General features: G+C 51.9%; 1 protein-coding gene across 1 annotated transcript in view; it reads right to left on the reverse strand.

The window, feature by feature from the left end:
* Nucleotides 1–25,154, reverse strand: part of THAP4 (THAP domain containing 4) — a 34,433-nt gene that overhangs the window by 2,640 nt on the left and 6,639 nt on the right. The window contains exons 3-5 of the mRNA XM_015587865.2: nt 7,636–7,795; nt 6,085–6,194; nt 5,168–5,271 (exon numbers count right to left, since the gene is read on the reverse strand). Coding sequence (XP_015443351.1) covers nt 5,168–5,271; nt 6,085–6,194; nt 7,636–7,795 — 374 coding nt within the window. The remainder of the gene's footprint in view (nt 1–5,167; nt 5,272–6,084; nt 6,195–7,635; nt 7,796–25,154) is intronic.

Consider the following 25,154-nt stretch of genomic DNA (forward strand, 5'->3'; position numbering starts at 1 on the left):
GCTCTTCCCGCCACACGCACCCAAGAGCAATGCGACCGTGGGTGCGAGCGGGGTGAGAACCTCCTGGCGTCCTGATGCTTTTCCAACATTTCCCCTCGTTCCTGCGTTTCGTTCAGTAGGGAACAGGAGCCGAATGGAAGGTCGGGAGACGGGAGAGCGCCGACCTTCGCTCAGGCCTTAACGCGAAGGGCTCGAGAAGCTGCAGGGGCTCGTGTGCCTCCCGCACGGGCACGGACGCTGCAGCGGGACGGAGGGCTGAGCCCGGTCCCACGCCATCAGCGTGCTGTCCAAGGCCTGCCAGGCTCTGCAGGCCCTCGTCATTGCCCGCGGACGGGCTGCCAGTCACCACAGGACTGCCACGTGCACCACGCGCTGCAAGGGCGTCCCCCCTTCTCCCCAGCTTCACTGAGACGTCACGATGCAGGCCTTAGCTGTGCAGTGTGACGACCTCACACACGCGTACGTGGCGGAATGACTGTGGCGGGTGAGCTACCACCCGACACCTCGCGCGGCCGCCGTCCCCGTGTGTGCGTGAGGCCTGAGATCGGCTCCCGGGCAGACGCCACGCTGTGCGGCCGACGCCAGAGTCGCCCGGCTTCTAAGCGGCAGTTTGGGTCTCTGACCAGCGGCCCCCGCCTCTCCCACCGCAGCCGCCGCCGTTCTGCTCTCTGCTCTGTGAGGCTCTAGGTTTTATCTCCACTTATCAATGGGATCCTGCAGCGCTGTCTTTCTGTCTGACTTATTTCACTTAGTCCTCGAGTTTATCAATATCGTGGCAAATGGCAGGACTTCATTCTGAATTATGGCTGATACTTGTGCGTGTGTGTGCACGTGTGTTTGCGTGCTTCATCTGCTTCATCCACTCATCCAATGACGGACGTGCAGGGCGTGCATGCATGCGTGCGTTTGTGTGCGTGCACATGTGTGCATGTGTACATCTGCTTCATCCACTGATGGACATGCAGGCTGTGTGTGCATGCATGTGTGTGCACTCGTGTACCACATCTGCTTCATCCCCTCATCCACTGATGGACATGAAGGGGGTGTGTGTGTGTGCGTGCAGATGTGTGTCACGTGTGTGTATGTGCGTGTACCACCTCTGCTTCATCCACTCGTCCACTGACGGACATAAAGGGTGTGCGTGCATGCGTGCGTGTGTGCACATGTGCGTGCGTGTACCCCATCTGCGTCATCCCCTCATCCACTGACGGACATGCAGGGTATGTCCACGTCTTGGCCATTAAACACCGTTCCTGAGCTGGGTGAAGGGGCTCACTTCCCTGGCAGGCCCCGTGAGCAGAACCAGTTTGAAAGCTGTGCAGACAGCTCAGGACTGTAGCCAAACCCGCCGCTGCCTCCTGACGGCCGAGGAGGAACCGGGGCCGCGCGGTGGCAGTGGAGACAAATACCAGGAAGCAAACTGGGAAGAAGGGCATCGTGAGAACACAGACGGAAGCCTCGCCTCGTGGCTTAACGGCTAACGGGAGAGAGGAGACAGTCAATTTGAAAACAGGTCAATATAAATCACCCAAATGGAAAAAGACTGAGGCTGGAGGACACTCGCTCCTGATTCGAAATCCCTCATGGCGACGGTGATCAGGGCGGCGTGGCGCAGCACGGAGAGCCCAGAGGCCAGCCGCGCATGGGTGGCAGCGCCGCGCGGGGTCGGTGGGAAAGGGCGGTCTTCTCAGCCGACGGTGCCAGGAAAGCTGGACGTCCACGCGCAAAAAAACGAAGTGGGGCCCTCGCCCGACCATGTCCGCAAAACAACGGTGCAAAATGAATCGACTTAAAATCTTAGAAGAAAACACGGGCGAAAGCTTCATGCCACTGGATCTGGCGATAGTTTCTTAGCATTAACACCAAACACAGCCAACATCAACAAAAAATAAACAAATTGTGGCCTCCATAATATTTAAAAAATTTGTATGCCAAAAGGCATTTTCCAAAGAGTAAAGAGGCAACCCACAGAAGAAAATATTCACCAATCATATCTGATGTTAGAATTAACGTCTATAACATATAAAGAACTCTACAACTCATCAACAAAAACCCAAACAACCCCATTCAAAAATGGACAAAGGACCTGAATAGACATTTCTCCAAAGATACCCGAATGGTCAACAAGCCCATGAAAAGATGCTCAGTGTCACCGATCATCAGGGAAATGCAAGTCAAAACTACAATGAGACACCACGTCACCCATTAGGATGGTTACTATCGAAAAGCAGAAAACAGCAAGTGTTGACAGGATGCAGACAAGGTGGGAGCCCTGGGCACTGGCGGGGATGAAAATGGGGCAGTGGAAGCGGAAAACAGTGAGCGGTTCCTTAAAACATTAAACACAGGATGACCATGTGACCCAGCAACCCCACCTCTGGGCACAGACCGGTTGAACTGGAGCAGATATGTGCACCCGCGTCCACGGCAGCTAAGACAGGGAGCACCCTGCATGTCCACCAGGAGATGAGTGGATAAGCACACGCGGTCCGCACACGAGGGAACAGGGCTCAGCCTTAAGGAGGAAGGCCACCATCGCCACAGCATGGAGGGCTCTGTTCAGTGATCAGCCAGTCACTGACAGACTAGGACTGCGACTGCACTCACCCGAGGTGCTGAAGGTCACCCCAGGTGCTGAAGGTCACCCCAGGGGGAAGGTCACCCCAGAGGGGAAGGTCACCTGGGGGGGAAGGTCACCTGGGCATGGGCATCCACCTTTGGTCAGGCAGGACACTTGGCAGAGCTGAGCCTGCCCCTCCGCCCCACCCCACGGGCCTCACTTCTGCCTACTCCCTCCCTCCTTCTGCAGAAGAGGCACTTTTTTGTTTCATTAGTAAAATGTAAAGTTAGTTCCCTAGTAAAAATAAACAAAATCCAAACAAAACAATGATAAAATAGGCAGCCTCCGGTGAGTATGAGAAAAGGAGAAGACACAAAAATACAGAGGCAACGGGTGGCAGAAAGCCGTGTGTGTTGCTTTCCTCCAAAACTTCGAACATCCCCACGAAACTGGCACTTTTCCTGGGAAATGTGTATCTGGAAACAAAGCAAAGTAGGAACCTCGAGATAAACAAGACAGACGCAAAAGCACCATCCGGGTCTGGGCCCCTCTGCTCCCCGGTGCGTGGCCCAGACGCCTTCCCAGGGGTCGCCCCTCATTCCTGGAGGCCCAGCTCACTGTATGAACAACTGATACCAAAATAGACAATGAGATCTCAAAAAATTACTTAATACATCATAACTAGTACACGTGATCTTCAAAAAGAAACATGACTCAAAGTTATTAATATAATTCACTGACCCAACAGCTTCAAGTGGAAAAAACACAGAATCCTCCCCAAAGAGGCTGCAAAGGCATTTGATGAAACTCAAAACCGTCTCCTGAATACAGTTCTTAGCATACCAGACGCAGGATGTCCTTGACCTGGCAACGGCCGTCTACAGCGACGGGCCTGCAGCAGCGCCTCTCAAGGGCCGAGACACCACAGCACCTCCCTGCAGACACACGCTCACCCTGCTGCCCGGTCAGTGCCGCGAGACAGCACCTCCCTGCAGTCACGGCTCAGCGTGACACACGCTCACCCTGCTGCCCGGTCAGTGCCGCGCTCAAGACCCAGTGGTCAGAAAGTGACAAACATGGCTTGGGTCAACAGAAACACACAGAAACCAGAAGCTTCCCCACAACCATCAACAACCAATTAGAAGTTAAAATGGAAACAACGTTCTATTTATATAGCAACAAAAAACTACACAGCATTCAAGTCTTCACCCTACCATGAAGCGTCCAAGACTTACATGACTGAAGTCATAAAGAAACAAACTTTGGTATCTTTCAAATACACCAAACAAGACCTGAGGTCACCGCCACCCCCCGCCACGCTGCCGCGCACCACTACCCGGAGACGCCGCTGTTCTCGCCACGTGATTCATGTGCCCGCCCACCTGCTGTCGGTTTATGAACCTGGACAAGCTAATTCGACAGTTCCTCTAGAAAAGGAGACGCTTAAGTAACCAAGATAATTCAGAAGAAAAGATACTGACACCTTTCCTTAGATATTAAATTTAACATACAGCTATGATAATCTTAAATTATTAGATGATTTTAAATTACTATGGAAAAAGTAAAAAGGCCAACAGAAACAGAGCCCTTCCCCGTATTTCTGGGGTTGTGGCTTAAGACTGACACCTTTTGAACCTGTGAGGTCACTTGGTCACCCATCGGAGAAAGTCAGAACTGTATATGGCATCATGTGAAAACAAACCTCAGAGAGACTGTGAAAAGGGCTGAATGTGAAAAGGAAAGCTGCAGGAGTCCAAGAACAATGGAAGAATAATTTGATCATTTTGGAGCAGAAAAACCCTTGAGCTAGACCCAAATCCATACACTACAAAGGAAAAGACCCCAGAGGCAGCTACCGAAAAGCTTACAGCCTGTGGGTAGAACGCATGACAAACCAAGCTAACGTAAGCCACTGAATGGGAAAATATTTGTCACATACGCAGCAGACAATAAATGAATATCCACAGTATATAAAAAGCTCCCATAAATCAGTAAGAAAACGAAAGCCCCCAGAATGACTTTGAACAGTAAGTACACAGAACGAGAAATATGAACGGCCACCGAGCATGCAGGATGCTCCTTCTCACTATGTTAAATTTAAAACATGAATGAGATACCATCTTTTATTTACCAGGTTCAAAAGCATCAGGAAGTCTAAAAACACTCCTCGTTGGTGAGGGCGTAGGGAGCCAGGCTTTCCCATGCAAAGCTGGTGGGGATGCAATCGTTAAGAAAAGCAATTTAAGAGTCATCTACCAAAATTTTAAATGTGCCTATCCTCTGATCCAGCAATTCGGCTGGGAGAAACTTATCCAATAGATGTGGATGTGTGTGCGGAAGTGGACAGTATAAATGCACGAGGACGCTGGCAACAGAAAGACGACAAAGCTGAGAACCTCGCTGCCGCCAGCCAAGCACCGGGTGACTAAACTGCGGTGCCCCCCGACCCTGGCGCGCGTGGGAAGTGAGGGGGAACGGCGGCCATGGGGCCGGACAGCGCTCCAAGACAGAGGGATCAGTCAGGGAACGAGGCGCAATCCCGCCCGTGATGAAAAGCACAGCACGCAGCATCGCGTGAGGGGGTGGCTGGACGGACGGACGGCTCACCTGTTCCACGTGCGGCTCCTTGGCGAAGGAGATCCTGGCGATAGAGTGCGACGCGATGCACAGCTCCTGCCCATTCACCTCGCCCTCCTCCACCTCCACGATGCCTGCAAGGGAGCGACACCAGTCCACAACAGCCTGCCCTCGGGTTCCTGGCGGCCCCGGCTCCCACCGTCTTCGTAACCAAAGACTCAGCAGATCTGAGCTCTGCAGCCATCGAGGCAACGCGGCCTCCTTGCCTGCAACCAACCCCCTGCCGTCAAGACGGAGGAGACACGACGCCACGTACAGGCGGGGCAGGTGACCTACAGAAGGCCGCCCTCTGCAGGGGAGCCCTGACTCCAATCTCTCCCCACCAAATAGGACCCCTGGGATCGGAGGGAGGGGCACAGGCCAGAGGAATGGACACCCCTCTGGCTGGCCCCTGACTTCCGGCCCAACACCGCTCTGGGCAGCTCCAGTCCAGGCCTGACTCCACCTGCTTCCAGGGAGCCAGCCTCATCTGGGCCAGTGAGCAGGTCAAGTCACAGGTGGGTTTTGAATACTTTCTAATTCGTGACCTATTTTAGGATGGCTTCCCTCTGGGGACAAAGCAGACTTTCAGATGGGAGAGCTTTCGCAGGACAGTGAGCCTCCCTAGCTCTCTCCCCAGAGCCCCAACCCCACCGAACCCCTGCGCCACGGGGGTGGAAGCCGGTGGTCTGCGGTTACTGCAGGAACTAGGGCGGAAAGAAAACCAGCCAGTTCTCTAGAGCCATCCCCGCGGCCCCGCCTCCTGGGGACCCCCAGAGACTGCAGACAGGACCCAGCATGCTTCACAGGATCACATCTGTGTCCCAGTTGTCCCCCACAAAAGCATCCGCGAGCAGGGACACCCGCGTGACTGAGAGCAGGGGCCACCGTGCGGCTGGCGAGGGTACCTGTGTTCTGCGCACTGACGAAGGCCACCTTGTTGGTGTCTGGCTCCAGACGGATGAAGCCGCATTCCCTGTGCATCGGCTTCCGCGTGTCCGGGTGGAAGGCGTTGAACCTGGAGGGCACCAGAGCGTGAGCGCAGGGGCCGCACGAGAACAAGGCACCGCCTGCTCACTCACGTGGAAGCAGCTGGACAAAGGACACCACAGGGGGTGCTCCGGCGTGTGTGGGCGGGGCCGCCAGGTGCCTCCAGACCCCCACCTCCAGCATGGAAGCATGCCCTGGCACCTGGCTCAGCCCTCTCCGCTGTGCCCGGCACCTCGAGGGCAGCAACTTGCTCTATGTAACTCAGGGTCCCCTTCCCCTGGGCCCTTTCGGCCCCCACACCTCACACACTAAAGTCTTCAGCTCCAACAGGTAAGATCCTACCCGACACCTGCCTGCCCCCTTGGGAGCTATCATCTTGCCTTCGAGCACAATCGTTTCATATGTGGAACAGTAAGGACACAGCTTCTTGTCCACTGCCTCGAGACTGCGAATTCACGGTGGTAAGAGGTGCTGCGCTGAGGGCGTGACCCTCGACTTAAAGCTGACACAACCTGACCAGCACCAGGCGCTGCCTAGGACCCTACAGCGTGCACAGGTGGGCCCACGCCCGCTCCACCATAACCCTAACGAGAAACGCAGTTTAGACCATTACCTACCTGTGTTTACCAAAATATTCGTTTTCTACTCTATTTAATTTTTTCTTTTAATGCTAGTCACAAAATTCTCTAATGGGTTGTAACGCGTAGCTTTAAAAGATCGCTTAATTCTGTGGGTTACTTTGTGTTATTTGTACCTTTTGGGATATGTGCAGAATATTACTTTGCCCTCATCCATTCAGCAAAAAATACAAAAAGGTATGAGATAATGTTTTTTAAAACAATGAGATCTCAATTTTTCCGAAGTTGCTAGATATTATACAAATAGTATCAAGTTAATTTAATAAGATTCTTAATATATAATTGTTAATCGTATAGTACAGACTGGGGAAGGGATGGAGTTCTACCTTTGACTTTACATACTTCTTGCTTAAATCTTAAGAAATGTTACTTCTGTAATTAAAAAGCAAGATGTTCTCAGCCACCTCTGGGGGGGGGGCGCTACTTAACCATCTGCCTCTACGAAAGCAGCATGCGTGGGGTGGGGCACAGCCGCGGGACCGCAAAGGACCCCGCTCGCCGACCAGCGGGGATCCGAGGGACACAGCACTAGCAGCTTCCGAGACCCCGACGGGCCTCCTGCCCGCGGTGACACGGGAGCCTGACTCGCACGCGGACGCAGCTCCCCACAAGGGGTTTCGCTGCGCATGTGCACCCATTTTTACATCTGAGGTGACACCCCGAGGCCTTGTCAGCCTGGCACGGTCACATGCGGAGAACAAGCAAGCCCAGGTCACCCGTTCACTGTGCGTCGCGGCTGGGGGTGCGGGGAAGAGCGCGCCTTTCGGAAACACCCCCCACTGCGCGGGCTGTCCATCAGCCCACGTTCTCGCGAGACGCGGGCGGACTTACGAGAAGTTGAGCACGGGCTGGCCCACGTGCGAGATGTGCACCTCCTCCAGGTACTGGAAGGGCTGCAGCGTCGGGAAGGTGCCGGCTCCCGGCGGGTCTGACAGCCAGGTGCCCAGCATCCAGGACAGCGGCTCCACCACTGGGCTCATCTTGGGGGGTTCTGGGGGCGAAAGGAGAGACAGTCAGTGGCTCCGTGTCCCCTAGTCCCCTCCTGACTGAGCACTGTCGGCAGATCCCTGGTCATTACAGCTAATCCGCGGGACCTTCGTGAACCTGCCGCTTGTCAGGACGGAGAAAAAGGCCAAACAATCAGCAAATGCCATGTTGCGGGACGCGCTCTACACAGGGGGAGACGGAGGGCCTCCCGCGGCCAGGGCAGCGGCAGTGCCAGCTCCCATGCCGGACCAGAGCGCCCTGGCCCGAGGATCTGGTGACGGAGGTAAGGGCGGAAGGAAAACACGGGACGGGCGACGGAGGGTTTCAGCGCAGGTACATGGTGACAGCACACTCTGTGGGTGCCATTCCACCGTGACCTTGGCTTCCAGACCCCGCACCAGCCTTGCAGCCCCCAGTGGACGTTGCTCTCTCACTCCCCAAGAAAGCCACTGTCACTGAAGTGCGAGGGACGACACCCAGGCCTCGAATCGAGAGGTGTCAGGTGGAGGGATCCAGCCACAGGACCGCAGGCCTCTCATTCTGCCAGGCGTCCAAGCCGTCGGGGGCTGAAGACTGGTTAGGGACACGCGGGGCTCAGGTGACGCTCCGGTCAACCGTGTCAAGTGTCCTTATCCACAAAAGGAAAAGCTGTGTCGGGGGTGCTGAGGGGTTGGCGGGAGGGCGCGGGAACAGGTCTGAGTCCCGGATGTCCGGACTCTTTGCCAGCCACGCCCATCGGCGCTTAACCCCGAACAGCGGGGAAGCAGAGGAGAGGCGCACCCCGCACGCGGCTGGCGGCGCGGGAGGCTCGCACGCAGGGCAAAGCCGAGGGGCCCGCTTCTGTGTCAGGGCTGACGACCTGCGTGGCTCCCGCCGGCCCGCCCCGCGCAGAAGACGCAGGGAGGGACAGGCCCTGGAACTGCACAGCCTCCGACGGCAACTGCGAGCAGCCGGGGAGAATAACACCAGGAGGAAGGGAGTCAGAGGGGCTCTGGAGCCGAGCAGTGCCCGACCGCGGCTGAGGCAAGTGGGCACCCAGGAGGCGGCCGGCGGGTGGCAGGCGGCGCGTGATGCAGCCCCGGGCCCAGTGAGCATGCGCAGTGGGCGACATCAGGGACTCGCGCGTCTGGGCGGCGCAGGGCCAGACAGCGGCGAAGGGGAGGCCGGGGAGGCCGCTCCTCTCCCAGCGAGCCCCGCCTCTCGGCCTGGGATGGCCGGCCGATGGTTCGTTCGGAGTGTTGATGGCGACAGTGGAGCATCGACTGGTAAAACTTTCCTAACCAGACAGCAAAAGAAAACGCGACCAGGATCCCAGTTACAGTCTTTGATGCAGGTAAGAAATAAGGGCCCTGGACTCGGGAGAGCCTGCTGCCGCCTGGGAGTGGCTTGTGGCCCTTGGCCCTGGATCCGCTGTCTCTTCCCGCAGACGTACCTCTGGGGGGCAACGGCAGCCCGCAAAGAGAAGCTGAAAGAGACAAAGGCTGCGGCCCGCCACCGTGGCACTGCCACTCAGTGAGGGAGGGCACGCAGAACACAGAGGTATAAGGAAAAGATGCGTAATTTAATGTACATTAGGTGTGAGCCAGAACAGGAGGCGGGGTAGGCCGGGCATTTCGAGATCTTAAGACTGGCAAGGACGGCCTTCCGGAGGAGTGTGCAGAGACCAGGGAGGGGACAGGGGCCCCGCAGCCACTCTGGAGAAGAGTGACCCGTGCTGGGAGGAACCGGCAGCCACTGTAGCTGGGGAGGACGGCCCAGGAGAGCCTTGCCTCTGAGCAGACGGAGCCCTGGACAGGCCTGAGCGGAGCTGAGGTCTCTGGCTGAGCAGAGTGGCCGCAGCTGCAGGAAGCACCTGGTGATGGAGGAAGGTGGCCTGGGTGGCTAGAGGCAGGGAAAAGGCCAGATTCTGGAGCCGATCCGAAGGGAGAGCCAGCTGCATCTGCCCAGATGCAGGACGAGAGGCGACTCAGGGGGCTTAGCCCGAGCAACTGAGGCGATAAGCTGCCAAGACTGGGCAGTTTGAAGCTTGAGACGCTTGGCAACGGTCAGCAAGACCACCCAAGTCCCACACTTTTCAAATAAACAGAAATCATTACCTTCCAGATAGATGCCTATGGCCTCTGAATCTTCTGGTCTGGCAGACGTCTGCCACGCTCAGCGAGGTGCTGAAGAAACATTCTTTGCAAACCTCGGGCTCTCTGGTGGCTGTGCGGCCACCTGCACAAGCATAGTGCAAGGCAGTGGTCATAGCCCGCTGTCATAACCTGCTCTGTCCGGAGGACATCTCTATGCACGAAGCATGGCCTAGTCTGTGACCAGCAGAGCCAGGGGCTGGGCACAGGCAGCCCGAGATGCCACCCTTGCATCAGGGTCTTCTGGGCCGACCCTGCAGCTGAAGTGGGGGCTCCCAAGGCAGGGCTGGCTCGAGCCGGGCCAGCTAGCACCCTGGGTGCAGCGGTGTGAGGCGGAGGGTCTGGAATCTGACCCCGAGTTCCACATGGAGCTGAGAACTGCAGCCTCCTCGACTCCCCACCTGAGCCTTCAGTGCATGCCTTAAAGGTGCCTCACTCTGAGGGGCCCTTAGGAGAAGCGAGGAAAAACTCCCAGGGGCGCTCCATCCCTGGGTCACAGTGTAATAAGGGGAGGGGTGGCAATAAGCTGGCGGGGGCACTGATCTCCCTCTCTGGGCCCCAGGCCAGGGAACAGGTCATCCTGGCCCAGAGGGTCTGTGTGAGGAGCAAGGAGGGACACATGGAGCGTCCTGCACGCTCTCCGCCTGCTCAGGGGATGTGGACCCGTCCCAAGCCCTTCTCTCTTGCAAACACCTTCAAACCGCTAGACCGCTCACACAGAACCCACCCGCCAGCATGCTCGCCAGGACACGACTCGACACACTGCCCTGCTCCTGGGGAGCTTTTCTGGGTGATCCGTCCCCTCATCTGGAGGGCAAGGCCCAAGACTGTGGCCCGACGAGCCCACTGCCAGGGAGCACGTGGCTACAGTGCAGCCCCCAGGACAAGGGGGCTGAAACCCTAAGGAAAATCTATCCAACCACCACTAGAAAGAAGCTGAAATGGGAGTAGCCCAGGGAGAGGGGGACACTGGGAAATAGAACAGAAATGATTCAAAAGGAAAAGAAACAATAACAGTCAAAAAGGATCCGAGAGCCTCACACGTGGCTGGTGGGAATGTAAATGGTGTCACCTCCCCTGTGGAAAACAGTGGCAGTTACATAGGTTGAGCATGGAGCCTCGCTCCGGAAGCAGCCCCACCTGAGAGATGAAAACAATTCACACTAAAAACCGTGCACCAGTGTTCACAGCAGCACAGCTCACGAGAGTCAAAAAGTGGAAACAGCCCAAAGGCTGCTTTCTACTGGAGTGGGGAACCCACGGGGCACATCCAGACAGTGGAGCATCACCCGGCCGTAAAGACGGATGAAGCACCGACACGTGCTGCAACACGGAAGAACCCTGAAAGCACTTTGCTAAGGGACGGAGCAGACGTTAAAGGCCACACAGTGTATGGCCCCATCTATAAGAAGTGCCAACAGGCAAGGCCACGAGACGATTCTACTGGAGGGGTGAACCCACGGGGCACATCCAGACAGAGAAGCATCACCCGGCCGTAAAGACGGATGAAGCACCGACACGTGCTGCAACACGGAAGAACCCTGAAAGCACTTTGCTAAGGGACGGAGCAGACGTTAAAGGCCACACAGTGTATGGCCCCATCTATAAGAAGTGCCAACAGGCAAGGCCACGAGACGATGCAGCCAGGCCGGTGTTTCCTCCATGACCTCAGAGGCAGAAGATACCAGCACCACTTACAGGATGCAGGGAAAGCAAGCAACCGACGGATCTCACAGCTGCTACAGCTGTCTGTGACACGCAAGCCACAGCCCGGTGCTGCCCAACACGGCAGCTAGCGGCCACACATGAGCATTTGAAGCACGGCAGCCCCACTGAGCTGTGCTTCCGTGTACGATGCACACCGTTTCCGAGACCCAGTCCGAAACAAAGAACTTCAAACAGCTTAGTGACTTTTCTGTATTGGTGGTTACATATTGAAATGATAATGTTTTAGATAATATTGGGTTAAGTAAAATGTATTATATTAAAATTAATTTAATCTGTTTCTACCTTTTCAATGTGGCTATGAGAAAATTTTAAATCACACACGAGCTCATGCTGTCTTCCTGTTGGATGGCCCAAGGTGGCCAGTTCTCAACACTCAGGGACACTATATCTATGATTCTTCCCGAGGACGTTACTACGAGGCAGACAGAAGCTCTGAAACTATATATGTCACGTCACAGTAAAGCTAAAGAGAACGGCTCTGCGATTGTCTGAATGTTCAAGTGTGAAAAAATCCATGGTGACTTCATTTAGTGGAAAAAGAGCAAAAACACCTCAAAGAGAGCTGTGGTTGAATTGACAGAATCATATTTTTTAACTGACGTGCTGGTTTGGCAGAATCATGTTCATTACTATGACCTATTTATTCCTCTCCTAGGTATCTCTCTACCCTACGGAACTACACACTTTGTTCACCAAAGGACAGGAGCCATAATGTTCGCAGCAGCAACATTCACAACAGTTCCAAACTGGACACAACTCAAATGCCCAAATGCCCATCGCAGGAAGACACCAGGACAGGATGTGAACCCTGGGGCACCAGGCACAGCAGCAGCGTTACAGAGCAGAAGTTACTGGACACGCGTGTTGACAGAAACTGAAGGAAAGATCAGTTCACGTTTATGTCTGAATGAATAAAATGCAGGCAATGAAACAGACTGCCTACACGATGGGGCAGCCCTGACTGACATACACCGAACTTTGTAGCTGAAAACCAGAGAATACTCCTTTTCAAGTTCCTCCGGAAGACTCATGAACACTGACTTTTAAATGGCCAAAGAACACCCGTAAATTCGAAAACGTAGAGAGTTCCCACTACACTGTCCGAGCACCACGAGGTGAGACTAGAAATTAAAATACCATCAGATGTTCCTCGGAAACTCACTGTAGAAAAAAAGCCAGACGTAAAAATGTACAGACTCTGTGACTCCGTGCATGAATCCGGACTGGGGTGGGAGGGCCCGAAAACATGGGATGTTCCACGAGGGTGGTGACACAGGTGTCTGCACCTGTCAAAATTCACCTGGGGGAACCCTGAACGCTGTTTCACTTACGTACATTTACCACAGTAAAGAGGGGAAACTCCCCTAAAACAAACATAAACAAAAACGTATCAGGCCCACACACCCCCTCTCTGCACCCGTTTACTAAGGTAACAACAGCACAGGGTCTGAGAGGCCACAGGGTCTGAGGACACCGGCCTCAGAGCTGGGGCGTCGGGGCAGCCCAGCCCTTGTGCCCGGGGTCTGCGCTGTTGACAGCCCACGGGGACGAGGGCTCTCTGTTGCCAGCCTGGAGTTTCAAGAAATACTGATTTGAGGGTAAACGATCTCGATGTCTAACGATGTGCTCAAGTTACAAAAAAACGGGCTGCGGTGTCATTCACTCTCGTCCCTGGCCATCCACCCACTGCTGGCCACAGCTGCGGTCCCACCACATAGTGCACATGCGAAGGGCCCAGGGATGCCCACCGCCCCCTGCGTGGCCAGTGCACCCTCTGCTCCTTCCAGCCCGGCCAGACAAGGCCGGAGGTCGCCTGGTGCACCCCTACGCGTCCTGAACCCACGGCTCCCGGCGTGGCAGCTGTCCGCGCTGGTGCATGGGAGCTGCAGCTGGCACAGGGGCCGCGCGGACGCTGCCGGCGTGGCCCACACGAATCAGCAGCCCCCGCTGTGCAGAGCAGGCAGACCAGGCGGCAGCCCCCACTGTGCAAGCAGGAGATCCAGGGGGACGGCGGGTAGGTGAGGAAGGGGAGCACAGCTAGGTCGGCCAGGAGAAAGGGGCTCCAGAGTCTGAGTGAGGCCTATGGGACCGACTCCGCCGCCACCCTCCGGGGCCCAGGGGCTCGGGGAGCGCCTCCGTCTAGAAGTTGGTGGGCGTGCTGGAGTGTCAAAAGTGGACTGGGGGTCTCCGCCTCTGCCCTCACTTGTTAGTAAGTAAAAGATGCTTGTCCAATGCCAACGAAACGATGCCACAGGCAGATGGAAGGAGGATGGGGGGCACACAGACGGAGAGGCTCAGGGAGGGCCTTCTGAAGAGACTGGACCCCAGCTGCTCCTGGAGAATAGGTAGGATGGGGCACAGGGGACTGTGACAGGCCGGCACTCAGGCCATGTGACACCTAGTCAGCAGACAAATGCACGGCCTGGCCCGTCCTGAGAGACTCGAGCTCTGGGCCCGAGGCAGGACCAGATTGGACCTTTTGCAACTCGGGGTGCTCATGCAGGGTCTTGAGATGAGACAGCAGTGCTGACCAGTGGTCTGCTAGCACTGGTCACACCTATCCCCTCTTTGCTCCATGACAATGGCACCGGGCCAGGTCTGAAGGCAAGGAGCTGGGTGTGCAAAGCACAGCCGAGCGACGTGGAATGGAGGGACTGACCAATCTAAGCGACAGGGACCAGGGAGGTGGCCAAAGAGACAGAGGCTGGAAGTTAGAAGCCTCGTGGCCCAGAGGACAACCACCAGAGCTGGGACACGGGAGGCGAGGCTTAGGATGCCATGTGGGTCAGGGAGGAGGGTCAGGATGGGAGGGTGGGGAAGTGGGGGAGGGGGAGGTCCTCACAGGCTGGCCACTGGAAGGGGCTGGGCAGGATCAGGGTGCAAGAGTGCGCCACAGGAGCCCAGGATGGACACTGCCCCTAGGACAGGGCAGAACACCGGAGAGAGGTGGGCTCAGCGCAGGGTGTGGGGTGGGTGTCCGTCCGAAGGGGCGGGTGGGGAGGCAGGGAGATGGGCCTGGCTTCCGGCCTCTAACAAATTCTGCCTGGAGCCCTCCAATCTCACGGCGCCTGTGGCCGGACTCTGTAGTGGCCAGCAGTGCACACCAGGTCGTGTGGCGCCCCCACGGGGCCAGGTTCTGCGGGCGCTTCTGGACGCGGAGTGGCCCGCTGGGTCCCAGCTGTCTGAGGCCAGAGCCCAGCGGTCGGCAGGTGGACACCCCAGCGTCCTCACACTGCCACGAGCCGAGGGCAGCGGCCGCGCGTTCCCGAGGCCGGGAAACCCTAAACGGCTCCCCTCTCCCAAGTCAGAAGAGACAAGCTGAGTAGAACGTAACACTGTCACAAAGTCACCGGAGACTCTTCGGGACGCCGAGGTCTAACCCAGGGCACGGCCAGTCGAGGGAGGCCCTCCTGGCCTGTGGGTGCCCTCAGCTGCAACGAAATGAACTTCAGCTTGGACTAGGATGCTGGCCGCCGGGCTACCCAGGCCCCCTGCACCCCCACCACGGACGCTGTCCCGCCGCTGGCAGCTCCTCGGCCGTCTCCGGGCTCCCACTGAAGCTCTGATGGGAGCAATGACCAAGACAACTCTGAGCCCCAAATGTCAGGTCACACGGCCTGTCAGATTTCATTAACCTACATCCTTAAGGTTTGTGTATTTTAATTTATGTAAATTATACCTCATTAGAGAAATAAACATAAAATAATTTAAAAATCAAACAAATAAAAAGTATAAGGGATCTAGCCTATTTGCCACTCTTCAAGTAAGTCTGACAGGCTTTTCTATGCATTTTTTTTTTCTGATTTCGTTTTTCTTTTATTAAAATCTCAACCAAAATACTAAAAAAATTTTTTTAATTTTCTTCAAGAAATTTAAATTTGCATTTTTTGGCCCGAGACAGTGAAAGCAGTCTTACCCATCCCTAAATTTTCTAAACTCCAGACACCGTCAAGGTTCTTCAAGGTTGTTTTCTGCCAATTGACGGGAAATGTCTGCACCTGGCTGTTGACTGTTCGGCAGGAAGTGAATGCCAACCTTGAAGGGTGCATTCTGGGAACTGTAGTTCTCTCTAAAAGATGACTCCTCAGACAAAAGTATAAGACAGACTGGAGATGACCGAGTCTTAGAGCTGGGAGGGGAGATCAAGTCGAATTTTACGAAGATCGGCCAGGCCAGACAGTCAAATGACTGGGCAGAGCGAGGAGTGGGCCTCCACCCCGGCAGCTGTCACTGAGGACCCAGGGAGCGGGCTGTCCACGAGGGACAAGGCCGCGGAGCCAGGCACACGGCGAAGGCTGCTGCTTTCTCGAACGGTTACTCGAAACATTTCCCTCTCTGTCTATCTCCTAGAAGGCTGGCCGCCCACTCATCTCGGCTCTAAAAGTGGACACTCAGAGACTGCTCCGTCTCCTGGAAAATGACGCCAACGACAGGAAGCACTCGCGAGGACCGCGGGGGCCTCCCCGAGGCGCCTCCCACCCGCACAGGCTTCGTGTCAGTGACGGCCCTGGCACACTGGGAACACACTGATCAAACAGCATGGCAGGCAGAGAGCCAAGGCCACCACCTGGCTAGCGCCGGCTGTCCCCAGTGGAAAGGGCACACCTGGCATTGCTGGTCCCTCTGGGCACCACTGGCATGGCACGTCAGGGGATGCTGCCCTTTAAAATGACAGCCAGGCCCCCACTGTATCACCCACCAAACGGAAAGACGCGCGTGCACGCCAGAAAAAAGGTATGACAGAAAACAGAGCAAATATTTCTACGAAATACAAAAGACACAGAAGGAGACCAAGTAATTATTGTTTGCAGATGTTATGGTTGATTACCTAGTTTGTCTAGAAGTCGCAATTAAAAACTATCAGAATAAATGAATTCGATAAGATGGCTAGTTACTAAAATTGGTAGCTTTCCCATATATGAACAATACCAAATTAAAAATATGAGGAAACTCATTTCAACTCTGATGTGTAAAAAGCTTAGACGTCATAACTTCTGTCTTTACAACAAGAAAAACACTGAACTGAAAATCGATGATCTTCTAGAACCCACTGGAGAAGTGGGGTCACAGATGTCTCCCCGAAACATGGAGAGATGTGCTTACCTGGAGCCCAAACTACCAGACAGAAACACTTGACTGTAACATGGACTAAACGCCGGGGGCTGTGCAGACAAGTGTGAGTGAAACTCCATGAGGGGCTGCAGTCCGGGGGACCCCACAACTGCATGGGTTTCACTTCTAGGAACCCCACAAAGGCAAGAAAAAAAACTATCTCATGTCTCTGGCGGGGAGGGGAAGAGAACATACTGAACAGCTGAAAAGTGAAAAGACCACCAGACTCTACCTCCCCTGGCAAAGGGCAGGCCCCCTCCAGCCCCTCCGGCCCCTCCAGCCTTCCTGTCTCACCCGCCAGGGAAACAAAGAGCAGAAACACTTGCGAAGGCCCCGGCCCAGGAACACAGGATGCAAACAGGCTGAATGAAATTCAATCGTGAGGGTGTAGAAGGCGCCCCCTCCCCGCCCCCAGTCCTCAAGGCTGCAGCCCCATAACAGAAGGACACCTTTAGAACAAAGGAAGGTTTCTGCCAGGGTTGCTAACAGCCCATGCCCCACACCTGCGAAGGGGAAACAGGGACCTAGAGTCACTCCCTCTGGCTAAACCCGTGGGGAACCTAAGGGTTAAAGGCTGGGAGCGGCCAGCAGGTGGCACTCTGCACGTTCTCACCCTTTCGCTACAGACCCTTCCCCTTCCTCCCTGTACGTCCACGTCAAAGGAAATGGGTTAAGAAAGTCTTATAAACAACAACTCACAGGAGCTGAAGAACGATACAGCCACTGAATTCCCTAAACACTTGTTCCCCCACCTTTCCAAGCCTCTCTCAGTCCCTCTCACCTCTGCCTCTGAGGGGGGACCACTCTGTGGAGCGTTACCCCTCGTCTAATGAACTTTCCTTTGGCTCCAGCTTTGGCGAGTGTGTTGGATTCTTTCTTCACTCTCCGCCAAAGGCCCCTCTCCTTCTCTCGGATTGGGGCTGGGTCTCCCTGCGCCTGGCGAAATTTGCCCAGTCCTGCATCACCGTGACGGACGAGGCCGAGGACAGAATCGGTGAATCTGAAGGCCGTGCATGGAACCCTCCCACACTGAAATGCGAAGAGAGTGAAGGATGAACAAAGCCCCAGAGTACCAGAGAACCGCGGGACAATTGCCAAAGTGACACATGCGCATAATGGAATAACAGAAGAGAGAAGAAATATGTTTAGTAATAATAGCTGAGAATTTTTCAAAATTAATGACAGTCACCAAACCACAGACCAAGGAAGCTCAGAGAACACTAAATACGATAATACCGAAAATTCTACATGTAAGCATTCACATTCACACTGCAGAAAACCAGACGGGAAAAAAACCTTACCGACAGAGCAAAAGTAAGAATTACAGTGGACTTCTCCTTGGAAGACATACAGCAGAACTTCTATCTGTAAACTATCCTTCGGGAAGAAACAAAGACTTTTTCAAACAAAAACACAGAAGACACTGCTAGTAGACATGCCCCGTGAGAAATACTGACAGCTCTTCAGGGACGTGGGCGATGACAGCGGCCGGAACCCTGAACCCACGTAGAGCATCGAGGGGCGGCGAGCCCCTCTTTCTTAATCGACCTAACAGAGAAATGATCGTTCAGATCGACAGCAGTAACGGGGATGGTACAGCACGTGTGTAAGCAGTTTCACAAGGGACCAGAGGGTAGAACTGTGAATGCTGTCACGACCCTGTCGCCACCCGGGAAGCCGGGCAGCAGCGTCTGAAAGTGCACTCAGACCAGTTGTACGTGTTTAGTGCAAACTCTAGGACAACCACCAAAGTTTCAAAAAGAAGTATAATTGATATGCTAAAAAAGAAGAGAAAACGAAATCAAATGGTCCCCTGAAACCAGAGAAGGCAGAAGAGAAAGAAACCAGAGCGGCAAACAGAAAGCAGTCACAAACATGGCGGATATTACTCCGACTGTAGCAACACTCACATTGTGTGACTGATCTAAATACAGCGACTCAGAGCCTGACTGTCAGATTGTAAAAACCCCCAACTATCTTCCGTCTGTAGGAAACCCACTTTAAACACGAAGACGTAGATCAAAAGCAGCAGTACAGAGAAAGATGTATCCTGCTACCACGAGCGGAAAAGCGGGAAGAGCCGTACTAGTGTCAGGTGAGACAGACATTCGGACAAAAAGACCGTCGGGGATAAAGAGGGGCGTGACAACAAAGGGGACAGTTCTCTAAGAAGACATCCCGATCCTTCACGTGTACGTGCCTGACAGCAGGGCGTCAAAACACAGGAGGCAAAAACTGACAGCTGCAAGGAGAGAGACAACTCCACCGCCACGGGCGGGGACCGCGGCAGCCTCTACGAGCCACGGAGGCACAAAAGCAGGAAGGACGCAGCTGGACCCAACAACACCGTGCTCAACTGAACATAACTGCCACCTACAGATGACCGTGATGATTAATTTTGTGTGTCAACTCGACTGGGCTCAGGGACGCCCAGACAGCTGGACAGAAAACAGCCCGTCTGGGTGTCCTGCGAGGGCGCTCTCAGAAGGCCTGCTCCACGCGGCGGGCATCGAGGGCCTGGGCAGGACAACAGGTGGACGGAGGGCGAACCTGCGCTCTGCTTGGACGGCAGCACCTCTGGTTCCTGGGCCTTGCGACGCCAAGCAGGATTTACACCTTCCACCCCGCCCCCAACCCTCGGGCCTCTGCACAGGGACCACCTGCTCCACCAGCCCTCCTGGTGTCTGGCTCAGCGTACACAGCCGCAAGAGCCAGTCCCGAAGACAAGTCTCCTGGTGTGTGTATAAGTCCCCGCTCTCTCTCTCTCCCCTCCCCTCCCACACACACACACACACACACACTCATCTGCACGCGCACATGCGCGCACACACACGTATCTCCTCTTGGTTCTGCTTCCCTGGAGAACCCTAACAGCTACTTCATCCAACAGCAGCACACACGCTCTCCTCAAGCTCGCATGCACATCCACCAAGACAGGCCACGCTTCAGGCCCTAAAACCCTAACATGTGAAACGGGGCAGAAATCGTACGAAGTATGCTCTCAGACTACAACGGAGTTACAGCAGACACGAGTAACAGCAAGACGGCTGAAAACCCCCAAATACTTGGAGATTAAACAAGACACTTGTAAATAACAAATGAGTCAAGGAGGAAGCCTCAAGAGAAATAAAAACTCATCTGAACTAAATGGAAATGAAAATACAACTTACCAAATTTGTGGGATTCAGGAAAAGCAATGTTTGCAGGGAAATTTATAGCATTGAATGTGTATATTAGAAAAGAAGAACCATCTAAAATTAATAATCTAAGTTTTCACCTTAGGAAATTAGAGGAAGAAGAGCAATTAAGTTGAAAATAAGCAGAAGAAAAGAAAAAGTAAAAATTAGAGCAGAAACCAATGAAACTGAACACAGGAAAGTAGAGAAAATCAACAAAATCAGAGGTTGGCTTTTTTGGAAAAGATCAATAAAATTGATGAACCTCTAGCTTGGATAACTAAGAAAAAAAAGAGAAAAGACACAAATTGCCAATGTGACTTATAGAAGGTCATCACTACTAATTCCGCGGCTGTTAAAGGTCACTAACAACTAATGAACGATTCCACACCCACAAATGTGATAACTTAAGTGCAACGGACCAATTCCCTGAAAGACACATACCACCAAAACTCACACAGGGAGAAACAGATAATCTGGCAGGCCTACGTCTATTAAAGAAATTCAATCAATAACTTATTTCTCTACAGCCTCTTTCTTACAAAGCCAGCATTACGCTAATACCAAAACCAGACAAGGACAATTCAAGAAAGAAAAACTGTATACAAACAAACATTTTTCAAAAACATAGATGCGAAAATCCTTAACAAGCATTAGCGAATTGAATCCAACAATGTAAGAAAAAAAATTACATACCATAACCAAGTGGGTTTACTCCAGGTATGCAAGGCTGGTTCAGCACTCTAAAATCAATTAATCCATTACGTCAACAGGCCACAGGAGAAAACTCACACGATCATCTCAACAGATGCAGAAAAAATATTGACAAAATGCAACATCCATTTATGATAAAAAACACTCTCAAACTAGGAAGAAAGGGGCCTTTCCTCAATTTGATAAAGAACATCTAATTAGAAAACCCCACGGCTAACATCATACTTACTGGTGAGAAACTTAAAGCTTTCCTACTATGATCAGGAACAAGACGAGGATGCCCTTTCAACCACTCATAGTCAACATCACGCTGAAAGTCCTCGTTAACGCAGTAAGACGAGAAAGGAAATAAAAGGTCCATAGATTGAGACCAGAAAAAAAAACTTGTCTTTTTCACCTGAAACTAACATATGTCAACTGTAATTGAAAAATAAAAACAAACAAAAAAAAACTGTCTTTGTTTGCAGATGACAGACCATCTACGCAGAAAATGGCACAAAATTCATCAAAAAAACTCCTGGGATTCATAAGCAGTTATAGCAAGGTTACAAGATACAAGGTTAACATACAAAAGTCAATTGTTTTCCTATATACTAGTCATAAACAATGGGAATTTGAAATTAAAAATACAATAACATTTATACTTACAGCAGAAAAAAATATTTGGGTACAAATCTAACAAAATTTGTAAGACTTACATAAGGAAAAGTGCAACACTCTGAGGAAGGAAATAAAAGATCTAACTAAATGGAGATATTCCACGTTCACAGACTAGAAGAATCAGTACTGCCGAGATGTCGATTTTTCTCACCTTGATCTATAAATTCAACACAATCACAATCAGAATCCCAGCAAGACACTTTGTGGCTACTGACACACTGATTCTAAAGTTTACATGGAGGCAAAAAACCCAGAAGAGCCAACACTAGTACTGATGGAAAAGAACAAAGTTGGAGATCTTACAGTACCCTATGTTATCGAGACTTACTAAAAAACTATAATAATCAATACAGGCAAAGAGGAGATACACAGGTCAATAAAGAGAACAGAACCCAGAAAAAGGTCCACAAAAACGAAGACAACTGATCTTCGACAAAGGACCAATGGCAATACAACGGAGAGAGAATGGCCCGTTTAACGATGTTGCCGGATGACTGGTGTCCACACTTAAAAAGAAACAAAGGAATCTAGACACAAACCTTACGCCTTTCACAAAAATTAACTCAAAACACATCACTGACATAAACATAAAACTTGAGAGTACAAAACTCCTTAAAGGAACATAAGAGAAAAGCTATGTGACCTTGAATTTGGTGATGAGTTTTTACATAAAACACCAAAAGCACAATCCATGTAAGAAAAAATTGCTAAGCTAGAAGCTATTAAAATTAAAAATGTCTGTTCTACAAAAGACACCGTAAAAGAATAAAATAAAAAGAGACTAAAAAGACAAGTCACAGACTGGGAGAAAATATTTGTCCAAAAAAATACTGTACCTGTCGCCCTCCCTGCCTCCTCCTTGGGCCCTGGCAAATGACATACCCTCTTTTGGCTCCTGGCTTTGGAAAAATTCACGTTCATGACCCATGTTTCTATTTCACACATCTTCATACATTTAACTTGTAAAGCAGGCTATAATATCATGATTGCTATGTAATGAGTTAAAGCAAAAAAAGGACTTGCATCCAAAATACACAAAGAACTCCTAAACCTCAATAATAAGAAAATAAACAATCAAATTAAAAAATAGGCTAAACATCTTCAAAAAGATGAACAAAACTGACAAACCTTTAGCAAGATGAACTAAGAAAAAAAGAGAGAAGACTCAAGTTACTAAAAGCGGGAACGAGAGTAGGGACATCACTACTAACTCTATGGAAATCGGAAGGGCTGTAAGAGAACCGTGAACACCTTCAGCCAACAAATCAGACACATGCCTAGAAACACAAAGCCTACCAAGACTGAGACACGAAGACACAGGAAATCTGAACAGATCTAGAACGACTAAAAAGATGGAATCAGTAAGCAAAAACATTCTGACAAAGCCCTGACCCTGAGGGCTTCACTGGTGAATTCCACTCAACAGTTAAAGAAGAACTAACAGCGATCCTTCTCAAATTTTTCCAAAAAACTGAAGAGAAGGGAACATTTCCTAATCCATTCTTTGAGGCCGGCATTACCCTGATAACAAAGGCACAAGAAAGGAAAAGTATGGACAAATATCTCTTACGAACAATGATGCGAAAATGCTTAACAAAATACTAGCAAACTGAATTCGACAGCACGTTAAAAGGATCACACACCATGACCAAGTGGGATTTACTCCTGGAATGCAAGGACCTCGTCCAACACGAATATGCATAAATGCACTACACCACATCGACAAAATGAAGGGGGAACCACACGGTCATCTCGACCGATGCGGGAAAAGCATCTGACAAAATTCAACACCTTCATGATAAAGACACTTAACAAAACAGGAATAGAAGGAAACAACCTCAACACAAGAAAAGCCATAAATGAAAAACCCACAGCACACATCACACTCAATGATGAGACCGAAAGCTTTTCCTCTAAGATCAGGAAGAAGGCAAGGGTGCGCACTCATGCGAATACTTCTATGCCACACTGGACTGGAAGTTCCAGCTGGAGCAGGTAGACAGGAAAAGGAAATGAAAGGCACCCAAATTCGAACAAAGTAAAATTAATCACTGTTGGCAGATGATATGATCTCCTATGTAGAAAATTATACATGCCACAAAAAAGCCGTTAGATCTAATAAACGAATTCAGCAGAAGTAGGACACAAAGCCAGCACACAAAAATCAGCTGCATCTCTGTACACTACCAACCAACAGCCTGCAAAGGAGACCACAGAACAGTCCCGTTCGTAACAGCGTCGAAAAGCCCAGATTTCTTAGGAATTGAATTAACCAAGGAAGTGAAAGACTCGAACAATGAAAACTGTAAACATTTCAGAAAAAGTTAAAGACATAAAGAGTACAGAAATAAACCTTCGCCCACATGGGCCAATGATTGCTGGCAGCAGTGCCAAGGCCATTCAATGGATAAAGGACAATCTTTTCAACTAATGGTGCTGGGAAAACTGGATATTCACAGGCAAAAGAATGAACCTGGACCCTTACTTAACATCATATACAAAAATTAACTCGAAATAGATCAAAGATCTAAACATAAGACCTAAAACAATAAAATTCTTAGATAAAAACAGAGGATGGAGGACAAAAGCTTCACGACACTGGACCTAGCAATGATTCCTGGGATATGATACCAAAGGCGCAGATAAAAGAAAAAATAGACAAATTGGGCTTCATGAAAAAGTTTTAAATTTTACATCAAAAGGTACTATCCACAGAGTAAAAATGCAACCCACAGGATGGGAGAAAGTATCTGCACATTATATTTCTGGTAAGACAAAGATACACAGAATATACAGAGAACTCCTAAAACTGAACAACGAAAAGCAAACATCATGATTCAAAAACCAGCAAAAGACCTGAACCAGACATTCCTCCACAGAAGATACACGAACGGCCCATAAGCACACGGGAAGGTGCCCAACATCCCCGACCATCGGGGAGACGCAGGTGGAACCGCAGCCAGACACCACCTCGTGCCCCTCAGGACAGCTGTCATCGACACCAAACACGTGCTGACGAGGATGCAGAGGGACCGGAGCCCCATGCACCGTCAGTGGGAATGTAAAACGGAGCAGCCACCTTGCAAAAACAGTGTGGAAGTTCCTCAAAAAATAAAAAGAGAACTCTCAGCAACCCCATTTCTGGGTAAGTCTCTGAAAGAATGAAGCAGGGTCGCAAAGATACTCGTACAGCCACCTGCAGAGCAGCCTCCGTGACAACAGCTCAAACCCACGTGTCCACGGACAGATGAAAGGGTAAACAAAAATGGTCCAGCCACACAGGGGAATACGACTCGGCCTTGAGAAGGAAGGGCCCACAGCATGGGCGATCCCTGAGGACGTTACGCTATGCAACATAGGCCGGTCATAAAAAGACACATACAGTATGATTCCACTTACATGAGGTACTTGGAGCACCCATAAGCACAGAAACGAGAGCAGAAATGGCTGCCAAGGGCTGGGGCGGGGAAGGGCGAGGTATGGTTTCTCTGGTAAGTTTCGGATTGCCAAGCTGTGGGGATGGGCAGTGGTAATGGCTGCAGAGCAGTGTGAATGTATTACCACCACTGCAGTGCACACACAGAAATGGTTAAGACGGTAAAGCTTTTGTTATGCATACTCTAAATATAAACAACCGGAAAAAATTGAAATGAGCTATCGAGCCACAAGAAGACACACAGGAACCGCAAACACACACCGCTCAGTGAGAGAAGCCATCCGGGGAAGCTGCGCGCACTAGTCCGCAGAAGCCGCGCGGCCCAGCGACAGGACACGGGGAGAAGGCAGTGCTGCCAGGCTTGGGCGGGGCTTGGGCGGAAAGGGACGAAAGGGCGGGGCGCGG

Source organism: Pteropus alecto, unplaced genomic scaffold (assembly GCF_000325575.1).
Source record: "Pteropus alecto unplaced genomic scaffold, ASM32557v1 scaffold143, whole genome shotgun sequence".
In the NCBI taxonomy this organism is placed as follows: domain Eukaryota; kingdom Metazoa; phylum Chordata; class Mammalia; order Chiroptera; family Pteropodidae; genus Pteropus; species Pteropus alecto.